Here is a 19779-nt window from a genome sequence, read left to right on the forward strand (position 1 = left end):
CCTGTGTGTCAGTAGTGGTGTAGACCTGTTTTCCTCTCTTTCTTCAGTCAGTTATGGGGACAGAGTGTTCTGCTTCGGAGTGTAGTTTTCCTTTCCACAGGTCTTCAGCTGTTCCTGTGGACTTGTGCCTTGAGTTCACCAGGCAGGTCACTTGCAGCAGAGGAGTTGGTCTTACCTGTGGTCCCGAGGCTCAAGTTCGCTCACGGGGTGCTGCCCACGGGCTCTCCGCGGCGGCAGTGACCAGGAAGATCTGCGCCGCCCCTTCTGGGAGCCTCCGTGCACCAGGGTTCCAGATGGATTCTGGTGCTTTCCTCTGGAATCAGTAATGTGTGCAGAGAGCAGTCTCTTCTGGTTTCGCAGCTGTGTCTGCCTCTCTGAAGGTTTCTAATTTTATTTTCAAATAAGTGAATATTATTTTCTCTTGTATAGGATATTTTCATTTGCTTTCTGCCATAGATGTAGAAATGTCTTCAGTAAACCCACAAATTGATTGGGTTTATAATGTAAATTTATAATCTAAATTCTTTTATTTTAAAATCATATGAGTGAATTTTAACTCAATGAGTAGTGATTTTTATAGGTTCTCCTATAAAAATTCATGGTTCTTCATAGATTGTAGGACTGGAAGACTTAATAAAGTATCATGGTCATCTAATTTAAAACTCAACACCTCAAGTCAAATGCAGTGAAGGACTACAGCATAAAGTCTTTGCAAGACCTTAGAGGAAACCTTTTTCTTAACCATTGCTATATTATATGTGGATCTGGCTTCCGTTACCTAGAAATGGCTTTCAGCCAGGGAGTATCATTCACTAGGAACTAGAGTGACTAAACTTTCATGTATTAAATTGTGTCTTCCTGCCTGCAAACTGAATTTAGCTCCTAATTTTCCAGTTCACTTGAGAATTTGGGTAATCCTAGTCTTCATTTTAGTAAAGAAAATGTCAATCACATAGATGATGAATATAGTAAACTATATCCAATAGACTCTGATTAATTCCCAAACAACAAAATTGACTTGCATGAGAAAAAACATAAAAAGCAACCAATTATAAAATATTGGCAGCTTACAAACAGGTCATTTAGGTCTTATGGAAATAAGCCAACCAAAATTATGCATGGTACAGAAATAAAGCCAATTCCACATGTTTGGGATTTCTCAGGCAAAAGCTTGTAAAATGAACAGCATCTTTAGAGTCACAATGTACATTTCAAGAACCTACAACTTTTCTTTAGAGAGTAGCAATTGTTAGCAGCTCTAAAAAGTACATATCTAATAAAATTACAAGTTATTTCTTAAAAAATGAATTCTAGTATAAATAAATGTCTAGTATAAAAAATGTTCAATTTTATCTTTGTTTTCATTTTCTTACTTCAAAAGATAGCTTTAAATCCCCTTGTGTAATTAGATGGGATTTAAATTATAAATACATTATTGGAGAAAGAAGCAATATTTTGAGTGTCTTGTATGAATTAGGTACTTCATCATTTAATCCTCTTAATTCCCTTAAAGAGTATTCTCACTTATAATGTCCCACACTAAGTTTTGGCAAAGTTGAGAGCCTGTTAAGTTTGCTTTGCCTGTAGGTGGTAGATCTCAAGTCCTACTTAAATTCATTGTAGACTTTAGCATGCTGTCTTTATACTAAACAACTTTCCCTTCACTTTAAAATTATATCATACATCTCATATTCATATAATATTCCAATATACTTAGATACCTAATACATTTGTGTGTGTACATAAAGGGTATAGTTTCAATATAATTCTTTGACCTTATTTGAACATAGAAACAGGCTTTTTTTGTAAGTCTTTATTGAGCTTCTAATTTATAATTTTAATATCACCTAGCTAATTAATTTTGGTTTATTCTAATGTGTATCCTAGGTTAAGAATTTCCCTATTAGGACTATCTATTCCTTTTTTAATGAAGGAAAGCAGCTACTCACATATCCTATTTTTTTTTGTGGTCTATTTTCTCACGGTACTGGCTGTATTGCAACCAAAAAGTTAACCATTTTATTATTTTGAATGAGTGTGTGTGTGTGTGTGTGTGTGTGTGTGTGTGTGCGTGCGCACGCGCTTGTGCACATGAATGTGTTGCATCTTGTTTTGCATCATGTCTGAGACAGGATCCCTTTGTGGCTATGTACACCAGGCAAGCCAACCTCTAAACATTGAGAGATGCTGTTTCCTTCACATCTTTCTTTAATAGGTTCCTATTGTTTTAAGACTTCTGTCCTATAAAACATCCAAATGTCTCTTTCAAATTTTTCTCTAATATTCCAAAGTCTCTTACCTCTGTGCTCCCATAAAATAAGTTAAAAATCTTTTTTTAAAAAGTTGCATCCTAGAAGAAACCAGATTCCAGATAGCAATCACTAAAGCTAAAGCTTTTGCTGCTAAAGTGAAACTAAAATTCAACCTTGTAAAATGTTCAATGCTTGATATCAAGCACCCATTCAGGTCATAGGTGCTCAAAAGAACCATCAAAATTCAACTTCTCTGGCTCTATCATCCACAGCACACAGCTTTTTCTCCAATTACTGTGCTGCACTTCTACCATATCCTTTCCTAGGTGACCTTTATGTACTCTACCTGCTATATGGTACCAAACCTCAACCTTTCTCCCTCATCCCTTCAAACCTCTAGTTCCACCACAACTCTAGCTGAACCTTCACCCATAGCTTACCACAGTGCCAAGCTTCACCTACTCTTCATAAACCCTTCATGCCTTCAAAAACTAGTATTATGTGGGGACATTTACATATTACCAAGTTTGATATACTCTACAAGGTGCAGCCTTGGCCACCTCTGGACCACAACTTCTTTGCTGACCCTGAAGGAACACTTCCCAGAATACTTTATGTCAGTGACGCAAGTCCTTTCTTAATTAAAGCCAATTAGGGGCTCCCCAACTTCCTATAAAATTTCACAAACCCAGCCTACACTATCTTCACTGCTCTTATATATTCTAAGATCACACAATATCTCATTAACCTCTGAACATACAGTAGGTTCTCTAGCCAGAAGTTTCAAAATTGTTCCATGATCCTAAAATCAAATCACCAGGTCTTCAACAGCCATGCCCTACCTACTCCTTGTACCAATATCCATCTTTGTTAGGTGTTCTAGTATTGTGATAAAATACCATGGTCATAAACAACTTGAGGAAGAAGGGTTTATTTAATCTTACATTTCCAGATCACACATTATCAGTGAGAGAAGTCAGGACAAACAGGAACCTTAAGTAAGAATTGAAGTAGAAGCCATGGAGGAGTACTGCTTACTGGCTTGTTCCCCACAGCTTCTCTGCCAAAGACCAAAATCCTATATAATATAGGATGACCAGAGGGCCAGGGGTAGCATCATACCCAGTGAACTGAGACCTCCAGTATCATAAATGAAGAAAATGTCCTACAAACTTGTGCACAGGAAATCTGATAGGGGCATTTTCTCAATTGAGATCCCTCTTTCCCCACTATCTCTCACTTACGTCAGAATGACAAAAGGAAATCTAGCCAGGATATCATCCCATTTCATCATAACAGTGCTGGAATCAAGCATCAAACATGTGGATTCTGGAAATCAAACTTGGTTCTTATGCTTACACAAAAATGTTCTTACCTCTGAGCTTTCTCTCTAAACCTGCCATTTGGAAGAGAATACTACAGTATTTGTGGTTGTGAAGAATCTCCTATAAGTAACATTTATGTATATATATTTACATTTATGTATATTATATATAAATACATGTATATATATGCACATACATCATGCAGATAGATAGGTACAGATATAGAAAATATAGAAGATGTAGATTAGATATATAGGATATAGATAGAGATGATATAGATATAAATATAGAAATAGATTTAAAGCAAAGATATAGGTGATGAGAGGAAGAGAGACAAAGAGAGAGTGCGCGTGCTCGTGTGTGTGTGTGTGTTTGTGTGTGTGTGTGTGTGTGTGTGTGTGAGAGAGAGAGAGAGAGAAAGAGAGAGAGAGAAAAGGAAATAGTAGAACTTTTTCAGTCTGTATCTCTAGAAAAAGACATTTTTATGTCATTTACCAGCTTTTATTCCCATGAGCAAAAATAAAAATATGGTCTTATATTCTTTGGGTATGTGATCTCTATTGCTCTGGTTCGTGTTGCTTTTTTTTTCCAGAGCTGGGGACCGAACCCAGGGCCTTGTGCTTGCTAGGCAAGCGCTCTACCACTGTGCTAAATCCCCAACCCCGTGTTGCTTTTTTCATAGTTGAATATACATATAAGTCAGTCAGTATGAAGGTAACAAATAAAAGAAAATGCTGTAGCGAATGAAGGCTAGATTCCATTTGATATGAGAATGTAAGCTTGGGATGCGGTAAGTATAAAACACTGTTTCATTAGCTAGACCATAATTTTCCATATAGAACTAATTTTCAACATTTCTAAAACCTAAAACCTCCTAGCAAGCAGGCACGTCTGCTGACATTTTGATAATATCTAGTTGGTGAGATTTCAAAGTACCCATGCCTCTGTCAATTCCTAGAGCAAAAACACAGAGCAAAAATTTAGGACTTGGCAATTAATAATAAAACTTCATGCAAGTAATTCTTATGACATCATGTGATAGTTAATATTTATAGTTCATGGCATCAATGGTAGTGGTTAGTTAAAGAAATCACCGAGGTAAAAGACTTGTAAACAATTGTGGGTTTGTGGTTTCACTTGACAATGAGCTCAGGGTCTTGAGAATAACTTTTAAGTTTCAATGATTGCGAATATATTTTAACTTTGGCTTATTATTTATTTCCCTGCAGGTCATTTATTTTGGCAGAAGAAATGTACTTGTTCAATATGAAAGGCCCTTTGAATTTTAACCTTTTTTTTTATTGGCCTACTATGTCATTTGAGAGACTATGTTAAATAAAAAAAATGTTAATTTTCTGCAGATCATAGTCCCATTCAGCTTCTATGATTTTAGATTCCATCATTGAAAGTACACATTGAAAATAAATTGCTTTATTTGATCACACGTAGATTTTCTATTAATGCAATCCAGTGGAGGTATCTGACATTGTATATACATCTGTGAAAGATAATATATCCAGAAATAACACAAAAGAATCTGTGAGTGCATCACCTTAAAGATGTTACCTCAGAACAGTTTTCTCACTGCATAAGAATATTAATTTATAACTCAGAATTATGAATTATGCATACATGGATTAGATCTAGCTATTTTAGTTATGGATGTTAATTTTATTAATATTTTTTCATCTTCCACTTTGCATGCACAGGACAAAGTCCAGCTGTGCCACCACCATCATTGACAGCTTCCAGACCTACTTTGTCAACACCATCACTGGAAGGCAAGTGCTTAGTTTTGTGGTGTTCCCCCCACCCCACATAAATAGTTCCATTGCAGAGTTAAAAAATGAATCTTGAAAAACAAAATGAAATAATAAGATTAACAAAATGTCTAGTATTTTTCTTGCACAATTGCATTCATAAACTTTTGTTTTCTTGAAACTTCAATTGAAGTCTTTCTAAAATATAAAATTCTTAGAACGTCATATGGTTTAATTCCATCTTCTTGGAGGAAGACCAGTGAACTGCTAGGAAACTATCATCAAAAATAATCAAATGGGAAAGAATATGCCTTGCCATTCTGCATTTTTAACATCACTTAGAATATGGGGCATTTGAAGACTCAGGTGACAGCATCTGAATTTGAGGTCCATACGTTATAAATTGCCCAAACTTGGGAATTATTTACATTGACTTCTCATGAACTCTGCCTTCTAGATACTATTTAAATAGGCAAACTAAATGTGTGAAAGGAATACATTCACACTTAGTTTATAAGCGCCGTTGCAATCGGTAGTTACTACCAATAATAATTCTTCAAAATAAGACTTTTTTTCCACAGAAAAAGGTTTATGTTGGCTACAGTAGGAGAGGGCGGGTCCACAATGGCTGAGGAGCCGTGCCAGCAGATAGCCAGAGCTGAGAGATTACATCTTATTTTATAAAGTTACATTTAGCCATTTAGTCTAGTTGTTATCCTCCTTGCAGTCTACCTTCCCACAGCTCCTCATCCTACAGCTCTTTTCCCATCTCTGAGAGGATGTTCCCAGCCCACCCCAACACCCCAGGCCTCCCTGGAGCCTCAAGTCTCTAGAGAGTTAGGTGCATCTTCTCTCACTGAGGCCAGACCAGGGAGTCCTTCTGCTATATAAGTGTCAGGGGCCTCGTACAAACTGTTGTATGCTGCCTGGTTGGTGGCTCAGTGTCTGAGAGATTTCAGTGGCCTGGGTTAGTTGAGACTGCTGGTCTTCCTATGGAATTCACAACTTTTCCAGCCTTTCCCTAATTCAACCACAAGCGACTTCAGTCCACTGTTTGGGTGTAAGTATCTGCTTCTGTCTCAGTCACTGCTTGTTGGGCCTCTCAGAGGATAGCCATGCTAGCTTCCTGTCTGTAAGCACACCATGGCAACAGTAATAGTGGCAGGCCTTGGAGCCTTCCTTTGAGATGCATCCCATTTTGGGCTGGTAACCTTTTCCTCAGTCTCTTCTCCATTTTTGCCCCTGCAGTTCTTTTAGACAAGAACAATTCTGAGTCAGAGTTTTTGATTGTGGGGTGATAACCCCATCCCTCCACTTGATGGCCCGTCTTTCTACTGGAAGTGAACTCTACAAGTCCCCTCTCCCCACTGTTGAGCATTTCATCTAAGGTCTCTTCCCTTTAAGTCCTGAGAGGCTCTTATGTCCCAGGTTTCTAATACATTCTAAAGAGTCCTCCCACCTCCTACCTCCCGAGGTTGCCTGTTTCCATTCGTTTTGCTGACCCTTAGGCTTCACTCTTGTTCCCTACACTATCTGATCATGCTCCCCGTTTACTCTTCCCCTCCCTTCTCCCACCAATGTCCCTCCCTCTCTTTGTCCCCCGCCATGATTGCAAACACACACTTTTTAAAAGGTAGATAAGTGGACAAAAAGTCACTGCAATTAGTGTTGCTGGAAATTTAGTCACTTCTTCAAGTCTTATCCATTTGTTATTTTCAGTGATTTTAAAGTAATAAATACATAGGGTAAATTCCAACAATGGGGTTGTCAAGATATATTAAAAATTATTGGAAATCCACTGCTTAGTTATAAAACACCATTACTCCAATCTAACTCTGTTAAGAGATATAAAAGCATGAGTTATTAAAGTTAATACATGGCTAATTCTTTATAAGAATACCAATGGAAATCTTCCCTGTCATTTCCTTTTTACCATTCATTTCCTCTTTACAGAAAGAATCTTTACTTGTGCACATACATCCCATCCTACTTTCACATTCTGCCCACACTAGTAGTGGTTCCATTGCTTTTGTTTTCTGTGCACAGTCATGACATGCTCATACTGACAGCATAGACTATTCTGGAATAGAAAGAGCCTGAGATAGTCATGTTAGAGCCAAAGACTCGCCATACTCAAATATGTACGGTCCATAGATGATGAAGGGCAGGAAAGCAGAGATAGAAAGAGTCCATCTTCAAAGTCACAGACAAAAGAAGGAAAATAGCATCCTTCACAGAACTGAGAAGATTAGATTGGATTGGAGAGTAGGAAGAAAGGAAAGAAAACAAGTTCGGAGCCAATTAATACAAAGGCATTTAAAGGGTAAATTGCCCAGTATTTTCTAGCATTGACTTTCATTGTCAATGCTTTTTATACTATTATATCATGGGGAAGATTGAGTAAAATTTTAGCAATCAAGGAGGGGAAATGCCTACTATTTCTATTACTATAGGTTTTGACTGCTTCAGACTCAGTCTCACTTTGCAGTCAAATCTGACTTCAAACTTGTACTTAATCTCCCTTCCTCACATCTGAGGTTATTGGCATGCACTACTATGATTGGCTAAAAAAGTCATCATTTTCAACAAACATCTCAGTTTTTTCTTTAGCCCTAAAATCTTGAGAGTCATTGTTTTATTATACATATAAAGTATACATCATAATCAACTGTTTTATGTCAAATATTAGAAAAATCTTAGCCCTCTACAAATTGTTTTATCTGTATTTTTATAATTTACATTGGATCTGAATATTTTAGAACAGGATGCATTTTCCAACTAACAAAGAACCCAATAATAAATTTTGGTTATAAATTTAGATTTTATTCATTCAATAGAAATATTTTAGTTAATGAATAGGCATTGTTTTCCTTAAATTGTACTCAGACAATAACGTATGTTATGTACTTGAGGCTCCATCCTGACCATGCTGTGTTTGTTCTTTACGCTCATCAATTCACATTTGTTTAGAACATGTTTACTCTACATGTATTCTGTGGTTGGTATTCTGAACCCTGAGAAAGGTAGACTTTGTTCTTAATATGAATGAACCAGTGAAGAGTTAAAATTTATTTCAGCTAATAAGTAAATAGCAGGTAACAGGATTAACATTGGTGCCTTCTGTTTGTATATCTATGCCAAAGTGGTTTTTGTTATAGTATCAACTCCTAACAGTGAGATTTCCACCTTTTATTTTTTAATATGTTTTAAAATAAGGGGAAATGGGTTTTATGCGTTAGTTTTTATATCAAGTTTTGTTCGGTTTTCTCATACAGAAAAAAATGTTTGTGTGGTAGCCAAGAATCGCTTAACAATAATTCTCTAAATTGAAGGCTCAGATGCATAGTCTTAAACTCCTGTGAAAACATATGTGACTCATGATTCAGTAAGTCGAGATTAAGACACAAGTTTTGTTATCAAACTGTGAAGTGTTGCTGATGTTGTTATTCCAGAAACATGTTTGAGTGTCAAATTCATGTGCCATGTGTTTATAAGGATGCTTTTAATTTAATTAAGTGAGTTACATGAAAACCTTGACAAATGATCTTATTCAGAGTGAGTAAAATATAATTTATGCAGATAGGCTATGTTCTGAACAAATACCAAATAGTTCAAGCTAAGTATCCAACTCTCTTACTAGCGAGCCAGATAAATGATGATGGAAAACAGGGAGGAGGTCACACATTTCTTACAAATTACAGTGTCCTCTTATATACTATATAAATATTTTGGTTTGGTTAACTAGACAAATTGGATAAATTATAAGTTTCAAATTTTAAGTAAAATCCCTAAACAAACTGTAAGCCAGCAATTCATTGATCAGAAACTAGGAAACACAAAATGTTTTTGTTTCATCTTTACAATGCATGGCTTAGTGAAAAGTTCATGAGTACCTTGCTCAGATTCCTGGGATATCCCCAAGTGTTTCAAGAATGTTATAAATCTAAAGGGTTAGAACTCTCATTCTCTACATTCCTCAGCCCACATAGATCTTTTATTTACCTGTTTTTCAGTGTGACTATTCAGTCTGGAGTAAATATTGTGGTATCCACTACCATGCCTTAACTCACTCATTTGTCAACTTGTCTCCAGACATTGCTTCTTTGTGAGTGAAAATGTGTAAAGATTATTCCATATTGATGTATAAGGATTCCCAATCTACATTGTTATCTGATATACCAGAAGTAGTTTTCCCAAAGCACAGAAGACTGGGTAATTTCAACAGTAGGAACTTATTTTACTATAATATTGGAGGTTGAAATTCTAAGGTTAGGAGATCAGCCCAGATAAGTTCAGAGAAAAAACAGACTTCAAAGCATCTTTCTCATTACTTGGTCCACAATATAGAGAAGAGGAATACTTGAATATCCTCTTACAGTTGTGGCAGACATATGAATTGTGTGCATTTGAACTGATGTACCCTCAATCATTTCCTAAAAGTCTTTATCTTTTAAAACATTGAGATCCAGTAATTTAGTATAAAAACTTACATGCATGATGGCATATTCAATCTATAACTCTGGGTAACTTCATGCTAAGTGAAAACAACTTGATTGTCTACCTCATGAAATTAGAGTTGCTTAAATGGTTAAGAAGCCAATTGTTTTGTCTTTTTATTTCTAGAAAATATATTTTTCAGAGAAAAATGAATTCTGCACTTTTATCATATATCTGTACATGATTTCCATTGGTGTAATTTGAAAAGAGTTTGAAGTCAAATGACAACCAAACTGAATAATCTCGGCTATCATATTTTATCTTTAAATAAAATGAAAAAAAAGGGACTTAGAACAAATCTTCTAGAACTCAGAAATGTAGTTCCTCCCACCAAAAAAGGGAGAAAAATAAAATGTATATTCTTTTGTCATATGTGAACTTTGTAGTTCAAGAGACTTGGGACAATTTGCATAAACTGCCAAGTGACCATCTCCAATGATAACAGGACAAGCTTAAATATTTTAGTGTCATCTTAAATGTCAATGGATTCTAAAGAGTTAGAAATAAATCAAATTGTTTAAATTTCCTAAATGATGGTATTCTTTTATGCTAATATTATTCACATAGTTGGTTTCAATTAATCTCCTGAAAGAAGTTCATAAAATGAGAGGGATCAAATTTCTTGCCTTACATTTTGTCACCTGGAAAACTTCGTGTCATTTAAAAAATGGCATCCTGAAGTTCTGTTGTTATAATTAAAGAATGATTAATTTTACAATTCAACCCAAAATTCAATGTTATGTTTAAGTGAACAAATTAATGGTGCTTCAAGATTGTGGGCTCTTTGCAAATAGGAACTGCACTGTGCAGAAAGCAGGGTCCTCTCACAGTCTTTTAACACTGAGAAACTCCCCAAAAGCACACAATATCCAGCTAGGCTAAGCTCAGTAGTTTTTCCAGGCTTTTACAATATGCTGCCTATGACTTCATTCACATAACTGATTAGGAACTAGGACATATTTAGTATTTATTAATCAGGCTGTTTTTACTGAAGCTGATTAGACCAGTCCTCATCTGGAATTTCCTGAAGAATAACTTGCAAGAAAATGGCTTTATGAGAAAAAGAATAGCTGGCATAGATTGTTGAAGTATACAGTTTGATTTGTAGAATATGGATCAGTGGTGGAAGGGTAAACTTGTTACAATTTTAATCTTTTTAAAGTAGTGATTTTTATAGAGAGACTAGATTATCACATTTGCTCAAGGAGTTTGGAAACAACTTAGAACTTTATAACAAAGAAACCTAAAAGCTTGCCAAACTTGTGGGAAACTCTCCACACCTGTAAAGCTCTTTGGAATAATACATCTTTGTGCTTTCATAGCACTTTACAATGTGTTTCTTGTAGCAGGTGCTTCTTATCCTGAGAGGTATTTTACTTCATGTCTTAAGGCCACTACTTTTGTGTCTTGAGGTTGTATCTTGAATTTCTTGGATTACATTGTTCTCTATGGCTTATGCCTTGTTTATCATACTACTGTTTTTTTTTAATTTTTGAATCTTTGAATGCAAAGAGAACTACTTGTACATTATATTATGTGCTTTCTTTGATTCTTTATAATATATTGGACCTGAAAATATTTGTTACAAAAGCTTTAAAAAGAACTTACCTACTAATCAATTAAATTATTTTGGTGACTAGTTTCATATTTAATTCTTGACATTGCTCAACTAGAGCTAATTTTAAAATGGACCTAAAATATGATACTGATTTTTCATAATCTATTGAAATAAATTAACTGTTGTTCTCACAGGATCAGAAAAGCCAATAGATTCAGAAGATCACTGTGGTTACTCAAAATATATATGACAATCAAGAAAAACTCTTTTCCTCAGTCAGAATAAATTTTGTAATATTATATCCCAGGTGGTGTTTTTTACCTTGAGAAACTTATTACTCTCAAATGTTAGTGGGCATTCCCATTAAGATCTTCTCCCAGGAAAACTATTTCTCTGGAAGTACTAGCTTACTCCATTTTAGTAGAATCCACAGTAATTAAACAAGATAACGTCAGGCAAAGTTGTTCTGCAATTCTTCAGCTATTAACAATGATAGAAAAACTGTTTCCTAAAATCCTTGCATGAGCAAAATTACAAGATATGATCACATTCATTTTTTATTAAATTATATTGGGGTTATTTTCTTCTTTTGTTTAACTTAACACAGTTCTGTGAAACATCTAGGTTTTGTTCGTTTGTTTGTTTGTTTATCATTGATCACTGAAAAATCGAAAGATTCTTACACAAATAATGAGCACTTTGTGTTCAATTACCAGCTCATCTATATTGTGGAATAAGTGTTGAAGGAAGAAGTTAAATTATACTTGATTTACTTTTACATATCTTATTGTAAGTATAGAATTTGATAGTAGCTACAGCAAGAATGATAAGTATACAACATTTAGATTGTGTCTTGATATTCAATTAGTATTAATTTTGATATCATCATTGTAAAAATTATTATAACCTCTGTGACTTGTGTAGACTACAAAAGAATAAAGAGAAGACCAAAGTTGCACGACATTGTCTCAGCTCTGGTGTTAATCACTTGCAAGATCTTGACATAACAATTAATATATTATGACTCTCATATCTTCACTTACAAACTGTAGAAACTGGACTTAAGTCGTACTTGGAGTCTGTTTTGGCATTTCTACCCACCCCCATCTCTCTTTTTATTTCAGGATGATAGATCAGTAGTAAGATGTCTTAATAACAGACTGAAATTTGCATGGCTTTCCCTTGAGATGACTGCCACTGTAAACGTGAAAGTACATCTGTGTTTCTATAGCGGTGTTCTACAGGAACTACTAATACCTTTTTTCCAATTCTATTAAACTAAAGAACTTGATCAACCTAACTGTTCTATAAGATGTACTCTGAGAAATACAAGCCATAAAGTAGTAAAAGAGAAATTTGGTCTCTGATTCATTCCATTAATTCTAAGATACAATAGGTTTTATTCAACTTTAGAACAGCATGCTTTTCTTTGCACTGTGACAAAATAAACTCTGTCTCCTGGTAATGGTTTTGAATGAAATTGGTATTGAGTTATACATAACGATGAAATGTGTATACCAAACTAGTTTACCATTTACTTCATTTAGAAATGTGCCTAAGACAAACAACATATACTTAAAGCATCCCACTGTATGGGCACAATTGGGAGAACAACTCATTTGCTAGCATAGTTAAGACTTAACTGTTAGTATCTATCATTATCAGTTATAATTTTACATATGGAAGCTAATTAATTTTATGTAAATATTGTTAGTAATTAATTGTATGATAACTATGTTAGTTCATATAAAAGACAACAAATAATTTGTATTACAACATTCATGTATTGAAACTCTAAATCATTTTAGTACAGAATGGGGCCAGATCTTTAATATACTTTGTCCAAAAACTAAGGTTTTATAGCTCCTCCTTTACTAAGCTTTTTAAATCAATTGAAAAAGAGAACTCATTCAATTTTCATGTTGAATCATTGTGTAAACAATAGAAAAGATGAGTTGATGCTGGTTTTGAGGATTTAGAATATAAGACACACTTAGGAGACTACTGCTCCAGAGAAAAATTGTGCTTTAATTCTTAAGGGTTACATTTATAGTCAAAACAACTCCAAGAACTGAATATGATACAATAATTTTGCAGAGATCAGAGAAATCAAGGAAATTGCCTACAGTTTCCCCAGATCTAAAAATGGCATAATCATAATTGGAGGCCAGGTGTCTGTTAACAAGGCACAGTGCTTTTGTCATTATCTCTGAATGGCAATTAAGTGTTAGGGCTCCATATAATTGCAAAAGCTCTTATCTGACATGGGTAAATGAAGAGGAATAAGGACAGCTTTTGAGGGATAGTACAATTTTCATCTTGCTGGGTATATAATGGTGCTTAGATCACTCAAATATGAATTCGTGTGCCTAAAGAAAGAAATATTTATGAATGTCTGAGCAGGTTATAGTGGAGTACTGCAGACATTGCTCAAACTGGAAACTCGAGGCTAAACTCAACCTTTAGCCTAGAGAAGCAGTGGAATATAAGTTTTTACAATACCAGAAAAATGTGTGAGTAGGAAATCGACGAAAATTTGAACATTTGCATGTTATGACTTTCAGTAAGAGAAGATGACTATCAACATCATTCAAATGATGAATGTATTAAACTCAGTAAACAAGAGAACAAGCAAAGGAATAAATGCCCAGTTATTTCTCTCTCCCTCTCTTTTATATGAACTCTTTCTGTCTCTCTGTTTCTCTCAGTGTGTCTCTCTGTCTCTATGTCTTTGTCCTTGTCTTCCTTTGATTTTTTTGAGACAAGGTCTTTCTATATCACCTTCTCTGTTTTGTTGAGACAAGTTATCTTCCCGTCATCCTGGTTGTACTGCAACTCACTATGTAGACCAGCCTGGCCTACACTCATAGAGATCCTCTTACCTCCATTTCCAGAGACCCCTTATTAAGGGTGTGCACCACCAGCCGCTTCTAGGATCTCTTGCTCTCTTGGCAAGATTTTTGAACTACCTGAATCAAGTGAATTGGGGTATTGGTTGTTGTCATACATATAAGATTCACCGTGGAGTCTGAAACTGGAGAGTACATGAAGTCTTTTCTATATGGTGGGCAGGAAGTTGAGCTTGGTTTTCTAAACACCTCCATTGGAAAATAGAACATTATAGGAGTGTACCGAAAGAGAGATGGTACAAATATTGGAGTTAACTCAGCACATTTCTTGGAAGAATGCTATGGCAGAATTGACAGATCAAAGTTATCATGACAAAATATTTTTGGAAAACACGTAGTTTTCCTGTTCTGCCACTTCACAGATGCTTTGTAATAAAAAATAAAAGAAGGTAATCACTTACTCCAGAAACTCCCTATGTATTTATCCAGACAAACGTGTGGGACAAATTATATCCAAATAATCAAATAAAGTTTAATTTCACATGTACCTACAAAGTAGGTCTGTCACGCATATAAGTCTTATGAGTAAACACAGTACATCTTAGGAAAGAAACATGAAAATTGCTGGTTTCGTCCAGATTCACTAGAGAAGCAGAACAAAGAATCCTACTGGAAATGTATCTGTCTAGCATTAAAGCTAACATCTGTCTATCGGTCTATCTATATGTTTTTCTGTACTATCTATCTATCTATCTCTCTATCTATCTATCTATCTATCATCATCATCATCATTAACCTATGTATATATTTATCGCTGATTAATTTTAAAGCATTACTTCTTGAAATTGCGAGTGCTTGCAAACTCTCCATGTACAGTACTTCTAGGCATATTAGGTTCACATAGAAACTTGATGTTGAAGCTCTGAGTCTACAGGACTGTGTAGATAAAATTCCTACCTCAAGAGACTTCAGACATTTTTTTCTTAAGACTCTCAGTCAACAGGAAGAGACACATTGCATCCACGTCATGAAGATCAATCACTTTGCCCAGTTTACTAATTCAACATTACCATCATAGAAATCAATAGATTGGTTCTTAGCTTTACTAAGATAATACATCAGATTAGCCATTTTGAGCATCATCAGAATGCAGAAATCTGATGATATGGATAGTACTCAAAAGACCATTTGCCTAATAAACACATAGCCTTGGGTGTAAACCCAAAACTGGTTCATTATATTAACTTCTTTGTGACTACCATAGGGATATAGTGATTTTAAACTAAATTATATTGAAGGGCTGTTCCATCTTGAAACTTTTATTGTGTATTACACCATTGTCTCGATGTTTCACTCTGAAACAAATTGTGGACTATTAAGTACTATCAAATGAAAATGAATCTTATCATCTGACACATAATCCTTCCAATATCGCAGATCATTTGAAACTTTGCCACGATTTTACATTTACACAGAACTGTTTATAGAGACTTCAGCAAACTTCTGATATTATTGGTGTACCATCATTTTCTACCCTCTGAAACTAAAAAAACATCACTGGTACAATAATCTTAAGTGAAGTCTGCATTCATTGACTTTCATTTCAGATGATTGAAAAAATGCCTGCAATGGTAATAGCAATGAACTGATTTCTCTTTTTCACTCTAAATTCCAAGCAATTGTCTAGATTCTCCTGGCCAATTCTTATTATGTTATGTTCTAACAATATACCTAGTAAGCACATAAAAATTTAATTCACATTTTAATTTATATTTTTTGTTTCAGGTATGTCCCTTGTATTCTTTCCCCCCATTTTTATTAAGTTGGGGTATTTCTTATTTACATTTCAAATGTTATTCCCTTTCCCGGTTTCCTGTCCATCAGCTCCCTAGCCCCTCCCCCTCCCCTTCTATATGGGTGTTACACTCCCTTTCCATCCATGATATTTTCTAGTTCCATCCATTTGTCTGTGATGTCATTGTTTTTGATAGCTGAGTAGTACTCCATTGTGTAGATGTACCACATTTTCTGTATCCCTTCCTCTGTTGAAGGGCATCTGGGTTTTTTCGAGCTTCTGGCTATTATAAATAAGGCTGCTATAAACATAGTGGAGCTTGTGTCTTTGGTATATGTTGGAGCATCTTTTGGATATATGCCCAGGAGAGGTATAGCTGGGTCCTCAGGTAGTGCAATGTCCAATTTTCTGAGGAATCTCCAGACTGATTTCCAGAGAGGTTGTACCAGTTTGCAATCCCACCATAAATGGAGGAGTGTTCCTCTTTCTCCACATCCTCGCCAGCATCAGCTGTCGCCTGAGTTTTTGATTTTAGCCATTCTGACTGGTGTGAGGTGGAATCTCAGGGTTGTTTTGATTTGCATTTCCCTGATAACTAAGGATGTTGAACATTTCTTTAGGTGCTTCTCAACCATTCGATATTCCTCAGCTGTGAATTCTTTGTTTACCTCTGTACCCCATTTTTAATAGAGTTATTTGTCTCCCTGGAATCTAAGTTTGTGAGTTCTTTATATGTTTTGGATATTAGCTCTCTATCAGTTTTAGGATAGGTAAAGATCTTTTCCCAATCTGCTGGTTGCCGTTTTGTCCTAATGACAGTGTCCTTTGCCGAACAGAACCTTTGCAGTTTTATGAAGTTCCATTTGTTGATTCTTGATCTTACAGTATAAGCTATTGGTGTTCTGATCAGGATTTTTTCCCGTGTGCCCATGTGTTTGAGACTCTTTCCCACTTTTTCTTCTATTAGTTTGAGTGTGTCTGGTTTGATGTGGAGGTCCTTGATCCACTTGGACTTAAGCTTTGTACAGGGTGATAAGCATGGATGGATCTGCATTCTTCTACATGCTGACCTCCAGTTGAGCCAGAACCATTTTTTGAAAATTCTATCTTTTTTCCTTTGGATAGTTTTGGCTCCTTTGTCAAAAATCAAGTGACCATAGGTGTGTGGGTTCATTTCTGGGTCTTCAATTCTATTCCACTGGTCTATCTGCCTGTCTCTGTACCAATACCATACAGTTTTTATCACTATTGCCCTTATCAATACTGCTTGAGGTCAGGGATGGTGAGTACCCCAGAAGTCCTTTCATTGCTGAGGATAGTTTTAGCTATCCTAGGTTTTTTGTTATTCCAAATGAATTTGTAAATTGTTCTTTCTAACTTTATGAAGAATTGAATTGGAATTTTAATGGGGATTGCATTGAATCTGTAGATTGCTTTTGGTAAAACCGCCATTTTTATTATATTAATCCTGCCAATCCATGAACATGGGAGATCTTTCTATCTTCTGAGATCTTCTTCAATTTCTTTCTTCAGAGACTTGAAGTTCTTTTTTTTTTTTTTTTTTTTTTGGTTCTTTTTTTCAGAGCTGGGGACCCAACCCAGGGCTTTGCGCTTCCTAGGCAAGCGCTCTAACCACTGAGCTAAATCCCTAACCCGACTTGAAGTTCTTATCATACAGATCTTTCACTTGCTTGGTTAAAGTCACACCGAGGTATTTTATATTATTTGGGACTATTATGAAGGGTGTCGTTTCCCTAATTTCTTTCTTGACCAAGTTATCGTTCAGCTTCCATGTGTATATGGGCTTTCTGTTATTTTTTGTAATTCACTCTTTTCAGGTTGGCTGTGAGCATTAGCCTCTGTATTTGTCATGCTCTGGCAGAGCCTCTCAGGAGACAGCTATATCAGGCTCCTGTCAGCAAGCACTTCTCGGCATCAGCAATATTCTCTGGGTTTGGTGGCTATATATGTACTGCATCCCCAGGTGGGGCAGTCTCTGGATTGCCTTTCCGTCAGTCTCTGCTCCAAAATTTCTCTCCATATTTCCTCTTGTAAATTAGGTTAGTGAAGTTTTCTTCTATAATTTTCTTGAAGATATTTATTGGCCTTTTATGTTTGCTTTATGAAATCTTAGCTTTCTCTTCTATATGTATTATCATTAGGTTTGGTCTTCTCATTGTGTCCTGGATTTCCTGGATATTTTGGTTTACAAGAGTTTTGCATTTTATAATTTTTTTGACCGTTGTGTCAATGTTTTCTATGGTATCTCCTGCCACTGAGAATCTCTCTTCTATCTCTTGAATTCTGTGGGTGATGCTTGAATCCATAACTCCTGATCTCTTTCCCAGGTTTTCTATCTCCAGGGTTGTTTCCCTTTGTGATTTCTTTATTGTTTCTCTTTGCTTTTTTAGATCCTGGATGGTTTTGTTCAATTCCTTCCCCTGTTTGGTTGGGTTTTCTTGTATATCTTTAAGGGGTTTTCTGTTTCCTCTTTAAGGGCTTCTACTTGTTTACCTGTGTTCTCCTGTATTTCTTTAAGGGAGTTATTTATGTGCTTTTTAAAGTTTTCTATCATTATCATGAAATGTGATTTTAAATCCAAACCCTCCTTTTCTAGTGTGTTAGGATATCCAGTATTTGTGGTGAGAGGACTTGGTTTTGATGATGCCATTTAGTCTTGGTTTCTGTTGCTTAAGTTACTGCACTTGACCCTCATCATCTGGTTATCTCTGGTGTTAGCTGGTCTTTTTGTCTCTGACAGTGACTTGACCCCTCTGTAAGCTTGTGTGTCAGCACTCTTGGAGACTGGCTTTCTCCCAGCGGGATCTGGTCCAGGGAGCTCTTGGGCAAGAAATGTGAGCAAAAGTGGTGGTCTCTTCTGTGCTCTCAGGATTGTCTGCACTTCTTAGAGTTCTGCTCTGTTACCAGCGGTTCTGGGTACAAAGAGCTGTGGGACCAAGTCAGCTCCCAGCGCAGGCAGAAACCAGAAATATTCCATCCTATACTGCTCCTGGGTTCCCGTGCCCTGAGGGCTCATGGCGGGTCCCTAAGAGCAAAAGTGGTGGTCTTACCTCTGCTCTCAGGTGTGTCAGCACTTCTGGAGACTGGCTTTTAGCTCTGAGCATAGACAAAGACCGAAAGGATCCTATCCCTGACTCTTCCTAGGTTCTTGTGTTCAGAGGACTCTAGGCAGGTTCCTCTTGGGCCAGGCATGAGAGCAGAAGTGGTGATCTCCCTCTTTGAGCTCTCGGGATTGTCCACACTTCTGAGAGTCCAGCTCTCTCCCCCTCTCAGGATCTTGCTACAAAGAGCTGTGTGAGCCGGTCAGCTCCAGGCCCAGGTGGAAACCAGAAGGATCCTTTACTTCACATTTGAATAGGTAATAGCTAACTCTCAGAAAAAAAATATATTTGAAAGATGTGGAAATAGATCAAAAGAAGGAGATGGGAGGTACAGATATGCTGAAATAATTTTTATTGGTATTTTCAAAAAAAGGAGACTTTTATGAAAGAATTAATAAAAGAATTGCGTGCAAAGGTTCAGAAAGGAAAAGCAAAGAACAATGACAAAAAAATAAAAACAAAACAAACAAACAACAAATAAACCAACCAAATAAAAACTCACATGGAGGTGCTTACTTTCCATAACAAACTAAGCAATCAACAAACATATATATACAGCTTGCAAGATAGAAAAAAACCCACAACTTTAAAACTGAGCATGTAACAAAGGATTAATGGTAA

At 36.0% G+C, this 19779-nt stretch overlaps 1 protein-coding gene across 1 annotated transcript in view; it reads left to right on the plus strand.

The window, feature by feature from the left end:
• Trdn (triadin) overlaps nt 1-19779 on the plus strand; it is a 308938-nt gene that overhangs the window by 173594 nt on the left and 115565 nt on the right. Inside the window, exon 10 of the mRNA XM_032894871.1 lies at nt 5287-5358. Within this exon, the coding sequence (XP_032750762.1) occupies nt 5287-5358 (72 nt within the window). The remainder of the gene's footprint in view (nt 1-5286; nt 5359-19779) is intronic.

The sequence above is a fragment of the Rattus rattus genome, chromosome 2, assembly GCF_011064425.1.
Source record: "Rattus rattus isolate New Zealand chromosome 2, Rrattus_CSIRO_v1, whole genome shotgun sequence".
Lineage (NCBI taxonomy): Eukaryota > Metazoa > Chordata > Mammalia > Rodentia > Muridae > Rattus > Rattus rattus.